The sequence below is a fragment of the Pelodiscus sinensis genome, chromosome 2 (assembly GCF_052426305.1).
Source record: "Pelodiscus sinensis isolate ZL-2025 chromosome 2, ASM5242630v1, whole genome shotgun sequence".
Classification (NCBI taxonomy): Eukaryota; Metazoa; Chordata; order Testudines; family Trionychidae; genus Pelodiscus; species Pelodiscus sinensis.
Window position 1 is genome coordinate 134,548,019 of NC_143053.1, and position 16,074 is coordinate 134,564,092.

Below are 16,074 nucleotides of genomic sequence, written 5' to 3' on the forward strand. Positions count from 1 at the left end.
TCTTTTTGCATTTTGGAACGGTTAGCAAAAATTTCCCAAACACACTTTAACCTGTAAATAACAAATCATGGAGTATTTACTATTGTAAATACTATTGGCTACTCAGGTTACATCACTGTGAGCTTTCTACTGTACCTGCTCTAAGCTGAAGGAAGAAAGCTTAATTATTCTGTAAGTGGCTGTCAGCACAACATGGTGCTGTCCATATCAGTGCTTAAGTCTGTGTAAGTTATGTTGCTCAGTAGAAGGAGGGGGCTAATTCACACCCCTGAGCAAGGAAGGGAGATGTATCAACTTGAATGTATATCAACTTCAGCTGTCACAACAGATTTGGATGACGAATGGACCCACCAACAGTGGGGCAACTGCCCCGATGATTCCACAGGGCCCGGAGCTTCCAGCAGCTGCTGTGACTGCAGCCAGAGCCTGGGCCCTTGAAATTGCGGATGAATGGTGCTGAGCTTCTGAGGGGTGACTGCCCCAGCCCTGGCCCTTTCTGCCCTCTCCTCCCAGAAGCATAAAGCCAGCCCCTTCCCCACCACCTTGTGCCAGGGCCCAGCAATTCTGTCAGCCCCCCTTGAAGATGCGGTATTTTCTTCATAAATGATTCACTAACCTTTGCAACTGCCAGACATCTTTTGTACAAATGGCCAAAAACACTGTTCAAAGAAGCGGAGAACTCACTTCTGGTATGAATACTCCTGGGAGTACTTTGTGTTGTTAGTATATGCGACATGGGACACAGTGTGAGGGATAAAACCACTATTCCTGCAAGTATCTTTAGTCAGATCGTCTGTCTAATTTATCACGACCTCTCAAATCTTTGTATCTGAACATCATAAGTTCTTGAAATCTGATAGAGGGTTTTTTATATAAACAATTTGATTTTTTCAAAGGAAAAATAAATCCTATTTGAGTTCTAAAGAGGTTCTTGCAAGGTGAGTTTTGGCTTTCTAATTTTGGGCTAGCTCTACCCTTCCTGGCTGCCTCCACAAGTATTTCCCTGCTATGCTATGCTCCAGACACAGAACAAGCAGAGGTTTCCTTCTGAAGAGCCAACAAGCAGCAGTCTGATCCCACGCACAGAGGCAATATGGAGACTGGCCCAACAGGTTTGATGACTAGCTGCCAAAAACGGAGCTTGTTCCTAGACACAGAGCCAGTATGGTTGCAAACAGGCCCCATGCGCAATGGCTAAATCAGGGTGTCAGGCACTGACCTATTTGCTTAGTGGTTAAACCAGTCTTGAATACTCACAGTTTAAACAAAAAAAACTTAACATGCAGTGTTTGTCTAGTTGTGATGAAACCTGCTAGCAAATTAAACATTTGTATGATTGCTGAACTCTCTTAGGATACACCTGCAGCAAATATATTTTACCAAGTAAATCTTTTATGCTCTCTCCCCAAGCTGACCTTTGAAAAGAATATTAAAATGATTATTCCCCAAAAATATTCTTGAATCACAGAGCATACATACACGGTTTAAATTTGGCTGCTACAGATCAACATGTCATAACATTATGATCAGAGGGGGAAGCAGGTATCTAGGTAATTGTAGTGGTGAATCTAGCTCATGATGAACTCGAGCAGCTGATTGCCTTGTATACTGATTCACAAAAACGGCATTAGCATTGGGTAAAGTGTCATCACTTGAGACAAGTTTCTATCAAGAGGCAGGAAGTCAAGTTAAGAAGGAAAGAGGGTATGAAGAAACAAAAAATGCTGAAGAGAATCCCATTGTTTTTCACATGAGGGTACAAGGAGGCAGAGTCAATAAACAGATGTTTCTTGGCAGAGAACTACAGCTGTTTAGAATAATAGCTAAACAATGTTCTTCTAAAAATAGGTCAGGATACATAAAATGAAGCCAAATCCTAAAAACAAATAGAAATACTTATTATTAAAATAAACAAGACATTTCTCTTTGAACTGAAAAGAAAGGAGGATTTCAAAAAGACATGGCACCAAGGGCAGAGGTGGGCAAGATACATCTCGCAGGCTGGATCCAGCCTGCCAAGCCACCAGATCCGGCCTGTGTACCACTCTGTCAGGACCCTCAGGCATGCAGCAGCCGCTGCTTTAAGTGCAGGGCTGTTCTGTGTTCCTCTCTGCTCCAGAGGGAGGGAAAGTTTTAGGATGATCTTCTCAGCCCCAGCCCAATTCTCAGATCCTATTGGCCAGAAACAAGCCAATAGGAGTTGAGAGATTGGCCTCGGGGACGGGGACAGAGCAAGCTTCTTGCCCCTCCCGGAGCTGAGAGCCACGTGGAGGGAGCAGCCTGCAGTTTTAAGCAATCTGGGGCTGCAGCAGGCAGGGAGCCCAGCCTGCCTTGGGGGTATTGCAGGACTGCTGGCCGGGAGACACTTAGGTAAGCGCCTCCCAGCCAGAGCCTGGCTCTGGCACCCCTGCCCCACCCCACCTCAACTCCCTTCCCAAGGTCACCATCCAAACCCTCTGCATCCCCCTTCCCCAGGTCACAATTCCCTCCCAGACCCTATACCCCCTTCTATACACCTCTCCCATGGGCCAAAATCCTCTCCTCCACCTATACTCCCTCCCTAAGCCTACAACTCAATTCACTGACCCAGGTCACAATCCCCTCCTTCACCCAAACTCCCTCTCAGACATCACATGGTCTCCTGCATCACAGTCCCTTAATCCATGCACCCTTCTGCAATCAACCTCCATCCTAAACCCCGTACCTCCTCCTCAGAAAAGTGTGGCCCTTGACCACTTTCTGAACTCTTGAACCCTGCCCCCCCCCCACCACTAAAAATTACTGCCCACGCCTGCACCAGGGGCACAGACCTAAGGATTAAGTTCAAATTGCATTCAGCAACAATGAGAACTTTTTTTAAATTTTAATTCAATAGCTTTTTTCTAGAAATTAGGGAATTACTGCACAAGTAGGTAAGAGTACAATCTCAATACAAACCTCTTCATCTGTCCCACTTGGCTCTAAATCTTATCACCCTTGAAGCTCATACACAAAACTGAAATGCGCATCAGAATAATAGATTTAAAATACTGTCCATTATTACAAACTTGATTTCTAATAAATATCCTGCAGAAGAAACACAATGCTCAGTCCAGTGTAGCAAGAATGATATTTTGGCTTAGCGCATTTTTCTCTTGCATTTGTTTTGCAATGTCATCCCTGCATTCCACACACTGATTTGAGAACAAACCACATGCCATTAAATTGGGAAGCATTTTAATACTCAAAGTAGGATCACAGAACAAAAACATACAACCACAAAGGAATCACTTCTCTTATACTTTCAGATTGTAACTTGCACAGAAGATTGCCTTAATCTTGTACCTGTAGTTCAAATTGTCTTGCAAATTAAGAGCTAGCCTGGATATATTAAATACTCATTTCCACTTCTTCTGTTTGCATAGGTTTAAAAGTTGACCATGTTATGGTTTGGTCTATACTCGTGAGTTACCTCAGCATATTGATACCAAGCAAGGGTGTGAAACCCCCCCACTTCCGGCTCACATGGCTATGCCAATGAAACTCTGGGGGAAACACAGTTTTTCTGATAGACGAGGGTTCCTATTGACACATATAGGGCATGTCTACACTGGCAAGTTTTGTCGCCACCCCCCTTTTTTAGCACCACAACTCCAATAGAGCTCACACTGCAATGCGACAAAAGTTATGAAAAACGACCAGTTTCAGCAACAAAAACTTGCACCTCCACGAGGGTCTTGTTTCTTTCCCCCTCCCTTTACTGTCGACAGTCATGCACTGCATGCCACGGGAGGCTTTTTTTGCTTTTACTTAACTCCAGGATGTTTCCTGCAATGCCCAAGTAGCCACTCTGGGCAGCATTTTGAACTCTGTTGCCCTGCAGCCAGATAAACAGGAAGCCACCCCGATCTCTTGTAAACCCCAGGAAATGTAAAATTCCATTTCCTGCTGCATGGCTCAGTGTGGAATGCTGTCATGGCATCTTCTGAGCTGATCATGTGGCCACTAGTGAGGTCACATCTGGAGCAGTGCATCCAATTCTGGGTCCCCCATTACAGAAAGGATGTGGATACATTAGAGCAGAGGTTGACAACCTATGGCTCTCGTGAGCTATATATGGCTCACTTAGGAGCCAAATACGACTCGCAGCTCGAGCTCAGACCACTTTGTACCCCGAGAGATTAGAGCTAGCGCTGGCTTCCTGTGTGAAAAGTAGGGGGTTGGGAAAGCCCCAAGCCTCACTGTGTAATCGGGGAAGAAGCCAAAGCCACAAACAGCTCCGCTCCCCCTCCCTGACCTGGAGGAACAGATGTGCTGCTTGAAGGGTTTTCCCAGCTTGAAGGGTTTTCCGCATGGAGCAGTGCGGAGCCATGCCTGGGACAGGAAGCCTTAGAGCAGTGCAGAGCAGTCTGCCATCTTGCCTGCAAAGCATCTGCTTGCTGCCATAGTCATGCGCCCCCTATGCCGCACGCTGCTCCGCCCTCACATAGCGCTGTCCACGTGCACCCACCAGAGAGCACCATGGGGCTGCTGGAATCCTGTCATCAGCCTGAGCACTTTCTTCCTGGTGCCAGTGGGCTGGTTCCTGGCTCGCCTGGAGAGCTACAAGAAGCGCAACCGTGCGGGTCAGTGTCCATTCGCACCCAGATCCGCCGGCCAGACTCCCTGCACTCTCAACAAGGTGCAGCCTCCATTCCACACTTGGCCCTTGGGCTGCTAACTTATTCAATGACCTGTGTGGCGCTGTGGCTGTGTGTCATCTGGGAGTGACTTCCATCTGTTACAACGAATAAATCCTGTTACAGACACTGGAAGAGTTCATCTGGCCTGAGGCCTTCATCCTCAGTCCTATCTGCTCCCCCTCATGGGAGTGAGGTGTCTCAGTTCGGGGGCCACATCAGTACGATTTTTCTGTGGGTTAGGGGCCCCTGACCCAAAAAAGTTTCCCTACCCTAGCCATCAATAAAGCAGTGTCATAACACTCCTGTCCCTCCCGCCCCTAAGCCCTAGCCTTGAACCCATCGTACACTCCAACCCAAACTCCAGCACCCCTACAACCCTCACCCCTGCCATAAGCTTGACAGAAGACAGCCTGAATGTGTGCATGAAGCTGGATTTGACCAGTTATGATGTAAACTTCTAAGAAATATGCTGCTACATCTTTTTGCACAAGTCCCATTAAATAAAGTCTGAGAGTACAATGTTTCATTTATGCTATTGTTAATCATTATGTCAATTATCAATAATATTAAGATCTATATTTTCAGTCATGCAAATGGGCATTCTTATATGGCTCTTTGTTGACCACTTTGGTCTGAATTTTGATGTAGTTTGGCCCTCTGGTTGGAAAAGGTTGCTGCCCCCTGCATTAGAGAAAGTCCAGCAGAGGGCAACAAAAATAATTAGGGCAGGGGGTCTCCAACCTTTTTAAGCACAGGATCACTTTTTTAACTGAAGTGCAATCCAGGATCTACCTCAAACCTAATCACCCTTTCCTCCACCTTCTTCCCACCCCTTCTCCAAGGCCCTGCACCTGCTCCCTCCCTCCCTCATCCTCATTCATTTTTATCAGGCTAAGGGTGGGGTGCGAGGGAGGAAGATGCAGGCTCTGATCTTGCCAAAAGATTTGGGCTAAAGGATTTGGAGTGTGGGAGGGGCTCTGAGCTGAGCCTGGAGCAAGGAGTTGGGGTGCAGGAGGGGTTCAGGGCCAGGGTTTGGAATGCAGGCTCCAATTGGACATTGCTTACCACAGGTGGCTTCTGGATGGTGGTCAATGGTGCTAAGGCAGGCTTACCTATATCCTGGCCCTGCACCACTCCCAAAAGCAGCCAGCAAAGTCTCTTCATCCCTGTCCCTCCTCGAAACTGGGGGGAGAAAGGCACCCAGATATCAGCACCTCCTCCCTCTTCTTCTCTTGCCTTGCACAGCAAGCAGGAGGCTCCTCAGGAGGTGGGAGGCAGCTCCAAGGCAAAGGGCAAGAGCAGCACACAGTGCTGAGAAGGGGAGATGAAGTGCCAGCACTTGACAGGTTTCTGGCCAACCAGTCAGCATCACCTGTCAAAGGCTCCAATATCTGCCAGTAGATCACAATCAACTGGTTGGTAACCACTGCATTAGGGAGCTGGAGTACATGACTTACGAGCTGAGGCCGAGAGATTTGGGCTGGGTTAGTCTACAGAAGAGAAGAGTGAGGGGGAGATTTGATAGCAGCGTTCAACTAGTTTGGAAAGGAGAAGACTGAGAGGGGACATGATAACGGTTTTCAGGCATCTAAAAGGGTGTCACAAAGAGGAAGGAGAAAAATTGTCCTCCTTGGCCTCTGAGGATAGGACAAGGAGCAAATTGCAGCAAGGGAGGTTTAGGCTGGACATTAGGAAAAACTTCCTAAATATCAGGGTGATTAAACACTGGAATAAATTGCCTAGGAAGGTTGTGGAATCTTCATCTCTGGATCTTCAAATCTGGTATTTAAGAGAGTCTAGGCAGACATCTATCAGGGATGGTCCAGATGGTGCTGGGTCCTGCCATGAGGGCAGGGGACTGGACTTGACCTCTCAAGGTCCCTTCCGGTTCTTGTGTTCTATGATTCTACCGGAAATGGGGTGGGGTTCCAAAGAGGATGGAGAGAGGTTATTCTCAGTGGTGACAGATGACAGGAGGAGCAATGGTCCCAAGTTGCAGTTAGAAAAGTCTAGGTTGGATATTCAGAAACACTATTTCACTAGGAGGGTGGTGAAGCACTGGAATGGGTTACCTAGGGAGGTGGTGGAATCTCCATCCCTCAAGATTTTTAAGTCTCAGCTTGACAAAGTCCTGTCTGGGATGATTTAGTTGGGGTTGGTCCTGCTTTTAGCAGGGGATTGGACCTGAGGTCTCTTCCAACCCTATGATTCTATGAGCCCCATAACAGGGAGGAACTTATGAGAGATTGTTCCATAGCACAATGGAAACACAGGGAAGAGAGAAGTGATGGCTGAGTGAAAGGAAAGACGCCGCTGAGCATGTGATCAGGGTTATCCAGGAGCAAAAAGAGACGCTCAAACCCCTAATAATCAAAATGCAGAGTGAGCAGAAATGGCCTTGACAGCCCCTACAATAGATACAGAATTCTTTGTCTAGCAACCCACCCACCACACCCACACATTCCTTTTCATTGTCTAGAAATGCTCATTTTCAGGACACGCCAAGCGGCAGCGAGCCCTGCTTGCCAGCCGCACGCTACTGCACACTGTGCATGCGCAGACTGCGCTGCGTGGCTGCACCAGGCTAAAATCTACTCGCCATGGGCGAGTAAATTATGTTAATTGTCGAGCCCTGCTCATTTTCCACCACACTCCACACCCTATCACAGCTGTGACTATGACAACTGGACCTATACACAGTTGTGGCCATACCCTAACGTGAAATCTCTATTTCCAGCAAACATTGATCCTTAGGTGTGTGACCATGATTGGCAATGATCCATGAAGGCAAACTTTTTTAATGGTACAATGGCTTTATTTTCTGTTTCACAACCCATAGCAATCATTCAGGGCCCAGGTACAGGCCGTTGTATCCCTTCCTTTTATGGGAATGTGCATGTTACTTGGGATGGGGAATGGGATGTAGCAGGGAAGTAACCCCAAGAGAGAGACATTTCAAAACCCCTATTTGTCAAAGTGATTCCTCAGAGCCTCCGATGTTATTGGCAGCCCTATGGACTACTGTGTACCCAAACACTGTGCCTCAAGGCTACACCCATAAGCAAACGTTTCACCCTTATTTTCGCACCCTTATTATGCAAACAACAGCACACAGCTATAACTATGGGGATATAATCCTCCATAAGATCTACCCTGCCAGAGACATATTCATCTCCCTTTCAGTCTACCAAAGGCACATTCCATAGAGATACCGTGTGGCATCTGCTCAGCCTATTGTTGAACTGCTCCTTTGCTGATGTCCAGGTGCTCCATGTATGGTTTCATGAAGCAGGGCTGTAAGGGGAAAGTTGAGTCACCCATTACTATGTGCATTTCCACTGCAATCTTATGGTCTGGAAAGAAAGTTCCAGCCTGCAGCTTCCTGTACAAGCCAATGTTCCTAAAGTTGCCTGCATCGTATACTTTCCTAATCTGCCCACACCTGTGTCCATGAAACATCCTCAGTGATCCACAAGCACTTGATGCCCCATCCTGAAGTATCATGTCCTGTTGATGTTCTCGGTGACAAAGTGGAGTGGTGCTACAATTGGAACAAGTGTGCCATCAATGGCCTCACCAGTTAGGAAAGCCCATTTCAGCAAAGCCAGCCACTACGTTATTCACATTTTCCAAAGCCACAGTCCTACGCAGCAGAGTGTAATTTATTGCCCTGCGCACTTGCAGAAGTGCAGCCCCCATGGTAGACTTCCCCAGTCCAAGCTCATTTGCAACAGACCAGTAGCAATTGGGAGTTGCCAGCTTCCACACATTTTTCTATTGAGAGGGCAGTTGTAATTTGGATGTCCTTGTGTCACAGTTCAGTGGGTCAGCTCAGCACACAGCTCCAGGAAGGTAGCTTTACACGTCCTAAAGTTCTGTAGCCACTGGTCTTCCTCCCACGCTTGCATGACAATGCAATCTCACCACTGAGTGCTGGTTTCCCTAGCCCAAAAGCAACAATCTACCCTGCACAAGTGCCCTGTGACAGCCAAATGCACGGTCAGGTGGCCGTTAACCCTTCCACTCAGTGACCTCTGCCTGCGACTCTTCCTCAATAGTAATTCTGCTGCAATGCGTGATGTCCTCATGACAAGGAACACACATATGAGAGAAGTGTGGAACCCATGATTTCTCACAGCACATGCTGGAGTGCACAGCAAAGACTAGCAGTTTTACAAATGACATGAGAGGGAGCCAGAAGTTTCTGGAGGGCTGAGAAAAAAAGCAGTGCCTGACAGGACTTTTTCACATTCCCAAGATGCATTGTGCTCCGTTATGTGTCTAGCAAAAGAAGGTATTACTAAAAGTGTACTGCTCAGTCTCAATGAGGGATCTAAAAATGTAGCCATGATCTGTCAAATGAGGGAACCGTTGTGAACATGCTTTGGTGACTTTTTTTGGCAACTTCTGAGTGTCAAAATTAATTTTGTTGCCAACAGTGCAGACATACTTCTAGCATTGTTCTTGCAGGTGGTGTTCCCACAATGACAAAATGCTCCTGTCAGTGTAATCTGCGCCTATACTCGGAGGCCAACTATGTTAACAACACAGGGTATGTCTACACTATGGAGACGATGAGATGACATATAACTTTAACACAACAGCTACAGAACTAAGTTGTTAGGCGAGGGAATAGGTAAAAAATAACCTTCCATACACATCAGTGTTATACTACAGAAGTTCAACAGCAAAACTATCCAGAAGAGAATGACAAGTTGCAAAGCAAAAAGTCAAACTGCATCGAGAGACAAAGAGGCAACATTCCAACACATCTGGGTTCATTTATTAGAATTCCTTAGTTGTGAATCAGAGGCAAGACTGACCTTTGTAAACCCCCTCTTCCCCACTTTATTCCTCTACATTCCACATCATTCACTGTTGCCCTTCACTGAGTCCACTAAATACTTTATAGCACTTCAGCATCAGTTTTTGGTGCAAACAAAGAGATACTGGAGAAATACATAGAACAATCATAACAATAGCATCGTATTTATGATACCTGGCCCAAGCTGCCATTTCTTTGCTGGATTCATAGAATCATAGAGCTGGAAGAGACCTCAGAAGGCCATCAAGTTCAGCCCTCTGCCCAAGGATGGACCAATCCCAACTAAATCAACCCAGCCAGGGCTTTGTCAAGCCAGGACTTAAACACCTCTAGGGATGGAGACTCCACTACTTCCCTAGGTAACCCATTCCAGTGCTTTACCACCATCCTGGTGAAATAGTTTTCCCTAATATCCAACCTGGACCTCTCCCACCACAACTTGAGACCATTGCTCCTTGTTCTGCCATCTCTCACTACTGAGAACAGCCTCTCTCCATCCTCTTTGGAACCTCCCTTCAGGAAGTTGAAGGCTGCTATCAAATCCCCCCTCACTCTTCGCTTCTGCAGACTAAACAGACCCAAGTCCCTCAGCCTCTCCTCATAAGCCATATGCTCCAGCCCCCTAATCATTTTGGTTGCCCTCCGCTGGACCCTCTCCAATGCGTCCACATCCTTTTTGTAGTGGGGGGCCCAGAACTGGACACAATACTCCAGATGTGGCCTCACCAAAGCCGAATAAAGGGGAATGATGACATCTCTGGATCTGCTGGCAATGCTCCTCTAAATGCAATCTAATATGCCATTAGCCTTCTTGGCTACAAGGGCACACTGTTGACTCATATCTAGCTTCTCTTCCACTGTAACCCCCAGGTCCTTTTCTACAGAACTACTACTTAACCAGTTGGTCCCCAGCTTGTAACTATGCTTGGGATTCTTCCGTCCCAAGTGCAGGACTCTACACTTGTCCTTGTTGAACCTCATCAGATTTCTTGTGGCCCAATCCTCCAATTTGTCTAAGTCATTCTGTACCCTATCTCTGCCCTTAAGCGTGTCTACCTCTCCCCCTAGCTTAGTGTCATCTGCAAACTTGCTGAGGGTGCAATCCATCCCCTCATCCAGGTCATTAATAAAAATGTTGAACAAAACTGGTCCCAGAACCGAACCTTGGGGCACTCCGCTAGAAACTGACCGCCATCCTGACATCGAGCCTTTGATCACTACCCGCTGGGACCGACCTTCCAGCCAGCTTTTTATCCATCTTACCGTCCATTTATCCAATCCACATTCCCTTAACTTGCTGGCAAGAACGTTGTGGGATACCGCCTCAAAAGCTTTGCTAAAGTCAAGGTATATCACATCCACTGACTTCCCCATATCCACAGAGCCAGTTACCTCATCATAGAAGCTAATCAGATTGGTTAGGCATGACTTGCCCTTCATGAATCCATGTTGACTATTCCTGATCACCTTCCCCTCTTCCAAGTGCTTAAAAATGGATTCCTTGAAGATCCCCTCCATGATTTTTCCAGGGACTAAGGTAAGACTGACCGGCCTATAGTTCCCTGGATCGTCCTTCTTCCCTTTCTTAAAGATGGGCACTAGATTTGCCTTTGTCCAATCATCTGGAATCTCTCTCGATCTCTACAACTTTTCAAAGATAATGGCCAAAAGCTCCTCAATGACATTCGCCAACTCTCTAAGTACCCTCAAATGTATTAAGACCGGACCCATGGATTTATGTACTTTTAGCTTTCTGAAATAGTTCCTAACCTGTTCTTTCCCGACCAAGGGTTGTCCACCTTCACCCCATATTGTGTCACTGAGCACATTAGTCTGGGAACTGACCTTGTGCATGAAGACAGAGGTAAAGAAAGCATTAAGCAGTTCAGCTTTCCTCATATCATATGTCACTAGGTTACTGCCCTCATCCAGTAGGGGCCCCCACGCCCTCTCTGATCACCTTCTTCTTGCTAACATGCCTATAGAAACCTTTCTTGTTATCCTTCACATCCCTTGTGAGTCGCAAATTCCAATTGTGCTTTCGCCTTCCTGATAACTCCCCTGCATTCTTGAGCCATACATTTATACTCCTCCCTAGTCCAAGTTTCCACTTTTTGTAAGCTCCCTTTTTGTGCTTAAGTTCACCAAGGATTATTGTTCTATTTTGAATTTTTCTTTATTTTTTAATTCCCATCTCTTCAGTTCAGCAGTGACAGCCGAGCTGAATAAAACCGTCTCAGCACATTCTTACTCGTACCAGCTCGCTAATCTTTAAGCCTTTGTGGTCTATGTCACTCTTCACCATTTCTGCCTAATCCACCCCCAGTCTTCATTTTTTTCTATGTCCTTGCACATCGGTACATATCAGTGAATATGGTATTCTTTCTGGATCCATTCTTGCCTGGTGTCCAAACCCTTGCAGTCATCTTTCCAGTCTTTTGTAACAGTACTCTTTCTTGCCCTACCTGTTTTATCATTATTTATTTTAGATTTCTTAGAGAAGTTTTTCAAATTCTTAGGAAAAAGACAGGTACCTGTTCCATAACTGGTGTCTTTCAAGAGATATTGTTCATGTCCATTACACTAGAGGTGTATTGTCATTACATGCACTGGTCTCGGAAGTTTTTCCCATAGCAACTTGGGGAGCTGCTCTGGCACCTCCATGGAGCAGCATAAGGAATGCCAACCACCCTCCCTCCCTCCCCCAGTCTCAGTTTCTTCTTGCTAGAAACTCCAACAGTGGAGTGGACATGACCAATACAACTCAGAGAACACAAGTTACAGAATAGGTAACTGTCCTCTTTGAATGTCTGCTTATGTCCATCCCCATTAGGTAACTCCAAGCAGTACATCTGGAGGCAGGCTCACAGCTGTTATGACTGTAACACAGAACTGCTGAATCCAGCATTGTCTCTGGCCTGCTGAGTAATGGTGTAATAAGATGTGAACTTGTGAACAGAGGACCACGCTGCAGCTGTACAGATGTCCTAAACTGTGATGTGTGCCAAGAAGGATGCAGAAGATACCAGCACCTTCATCAAATGGGGCCTGATGATTAACAATGGCAGGATCTTTTCACAGTTCATAGCAGGTCTTTATGCAAGAGATGATCCCATTGGAAAACTTCTACAAAGAAACAAGAAGGCCCTTCATCCTATCCTGAAGAACGGGGTCAATTTAGTGAAAGGCTTGGTACATTCCAAATAAAAAGCGAAGGCCCTCCGGACGTCCAAAGCATGCAAACGCCTCTCTTCTGCTGTCTTGTGCAGCTTGGAAGAGAACACAGGCAGGAATATATCCTGGTTCACATGGAAGGAAAACACCACCTTTGGCGGGAAGGCCAGGTGGGGCCATAGCTGGACCTTCTCCTTATAAAACCACTGTATATGGTGGTTCCTTGGTCTCAAAGGCTTATCTTGCTGATGTTACCCGCCACTAGCAAAGTGGCCTTCCAGGACTAGTAGGAATGGGAGCAGAAATCCAGCAGCTCAAAGGGCAGGCTGGAGAGCCAAGAGAGGAGCAGAGCCATGAATAAAGGTCCCAATGGGACACACAGGGCCATAACTTTCAAGGCCTCTCAAGAATCTGATTGTCATGTCGTGAGAAAACACTGTCTGACCCTGAATCAGCTAGTGATACACGGTGATGGCCATCAGGTGACTGATGGAAGAATGCACCAGATCTTTCTTCCAGCAACAAAAAGTCCAAGACAGATTGCACCAAAGAGAATGAGGGAGAGATGCTGGGTGCCAATGCCCACTGGGAAAACTTCATCCACTTACCCAGTTATGCACTCACCTTATAGTAAGTTCCATCTAGGTTGAATTTCCATTGTTTATTAATGAGCTCATGTGAGACTGTAGCTAGTATCTAGGTATACCAGCTACTGCTTTCCCCTTATCCACAAGATTACCCTATCAAAGAAAGCTATCAAACCGACCTGATAATATTTGCCCTTGACAAATCCATGCTGTACTATTATTTATCACTTTATTATTTTCTAGTGTTTGTTCCATTATCTTTCCTGATACAGAAGTTAAGATGACTGGTCTGTAATTCTCTGGGTTGTCCTTATTTTCCTTTTTATAGATGGTTACTATACTTGCTCTATTGCAGTCTTCAGGACTCTTCGAAGATAAGCGCCACTGGCTCAGATATGTCCTCAGTCAGCTCCTTGAACATTTTAGGACACATTTTCTGAGACCCTGATGAGTTTAAGACATCTAACTTGTCTACGTAATTTTTAACTTAGTCTTTCCTTATTATAACTTCTGAACCTGCCCCATTTTCACTAGTATTCACTACGTTAAGTGTCCAATCACCACCAGCCTTCTTGGTGAAAATCAAAACAAAGACGTCACTGAGCATCTTCGCCATTTTCACATTTTTTGTTGTTGTTTGTTTCTCTTGAGAAACAGGCCTACTCTGTACTTGCTCGTTCTCTTCCTTCTAATGTATTTATAGAATGTTTTCTTGTTACCCTTTACCTCTCCAGCAAGCATCCCCATCACGGCGAACCACCAACTGCTGGAGAATGTCAACAGCTTCCCCTGTCTCAATAGCCCTCTGTCCAGCTATGCTGACATTGATGATGAAATCTGCCACTGAATCTCCAGTGTCAGTGCAACTTATGGATGTTTACAGAGGCAAATCTTTGATGACTGTGACATCAAGATGCAGACCAAGATCGACGTCTCCAATGCTGTAGTCATCCCAATGTTGCTACATGGAGCTGAAGTCTGGACTCCCTATAGATATCATATTAAAGATCTGGAGAAATTCCACCAAAAGTACCTGAGGAGAATATTGGGCATCACATGGCAGAACAGACTGACCAATGTTAGTGTTCTTGCAAAGGCTGATTCCTGAAGCATTGAGGCAATAATCGCCCCACAGATAGCTACCATGGTTTGGTCACGTGGTCAGGATGCCTGACACACATTTGCCTCAACAGAATTTCTATGTACAGCTGAGGACCAGGGCATAAAGAAGATCAGAGAGCCTGACGTAAGGAGTGGGCCCAAGCCCGCATCAGCACCGCTGAAGATAGAGACCTCATGTGCTGCCACTGCCAGAGAGTGTTCCTTGCCAGAACTGGCCTAATTTCCCATCTTTGAACTCATCAGTTATAGACGTCTAAGGGGAAATCTTACTTGATTTGAGGGATCCCAGAAAGACCCTTTAAAGGAGTAAGTGTAATAGGTGAGAGTTAATTTTAAAGATTGTCTTTCTCTTGCATTAACCCAAGGAGTGTAGGTCTGTAAAGGGGAAAGGAGTGAGCATGAGCAAGTATGAATGCAGAAACTACTGGCTGACCACCACATTTATGTCTCCAGTTTTAAAACAATACAATAATGAACATTTTCACATACTGTTTGCCTTTCCTGCTTAATAAAATATAAGGAACTATGATCACATACAGAAATCCTATGAAACCCTTTGCAGAATGCAGTAAAAATTTTGGATAATGTCCTTTCCTTCTCTACCAGGCATGACTGTTCTTCCTATATTGGTACTTGGCTGTGAGATTTTTGAACAAGTTTTAAACAGCCCCATGTGATATAATGTAACAGAATAATTAATGGCCTTCCATTAGCATGGTGAGTGATAGTGGGAATAAGGAAAGAACATAAACATCAGTAATCTATTTAAGAATTAACTTCAGGAGCCCAATGCAAAATGGTTTATCCCTTGTTCCATTTAATTAATGCCTATCAATCTGAAGTGCATTCTCTCTCCTTGATCTATTTTTGACCTGAAAGAAAATTCCACAAAGACTCCCATCTATTTGAGTGCAGCAATGAATTTTAAGTTTCTAGTGGGGAAGGCTCTAATATGGGGGATGAGGGGCCTGGTTCTATTCCCAGCTCTGCCAATGTGTCATCTTGGCCAAGTCACTGGCTGCCCCCGCACCTCCAATGGTTTGTCTTGTAAATAAAGATTTTAAGCTCTTTCCAGGGCAGCGACTATCTCTTTCTATGTCTACATATGAGCCATTAACTGCTACCATAATACAAATAATAATAATAATAATCATGCCCCATTCATGGATCAGCAGTTGGCAGGGACTATCAAGGTACAGAAATAGCTAACTCTGTGGTGACAGCAGAACAGGAGAGATAATGCAGTTCTGAAATAAATGTTCACTGTACAATGGGCGTTCATTGAGTCTCATCAGCGAGAGTTGTATGTTACACCAATAAAAATATGACTTGTCTTGCATCCTTTTCAAGTTTGCCAGATACTTCCATGGATTAGTGTCAACTCACCTCTTTAACGTGAGTATGAAAGGACACAGACATGTCCAGCAGGATTTTGCGTTGCTCCACACGCCTAACAAAATCCTGGATTCTGTCTTCCAACTGATGTGCAGCTTGATAAATCTCTTCTGGGTCACACTCCCCCGTCTGAGCCAGCTGCTCGGCTGCTTCTAGTAACTTATCTGCATTGGTATATGTGTTCTGCAGAAAAATAAAATTGTTTTACAGGCATGAATGAACAGAAGGCAATGAGGCTTGTAAACATGTAAAGACGCAATATATTGCCCAACAGGAAATAAACTGGAAAAAATGAAACAGTAAAGCATTA

At 45.5% G+C, this 16,074-nt stretch overlaps 1 protein-coding gene across 2 annotated transcripts in view; it reads right to left on the reverse strand.

Moving 5' to 3' along the window:
* The window catches only part of TRIO (trio Rho guanine nucleotide exchange factor), a 414,034-nt gene that overhangs the window by 214,764 nt on the left and 183,196 nt on the right, over nt 1–16,074 (reverse strand). For both annotated transcript variants that reach the window (XM_006117079.5, XM_075921462.2), the window contains exon 11: nt 15,756–15,947. In XM_006117079.5, the coding sequence (XP_006117141.2) occupies nt 15,756–15,947 (192 nt within the window). The remainder of the gene's footprint in view (nt 1–15,755; nt 15,948–16,074) is intronic.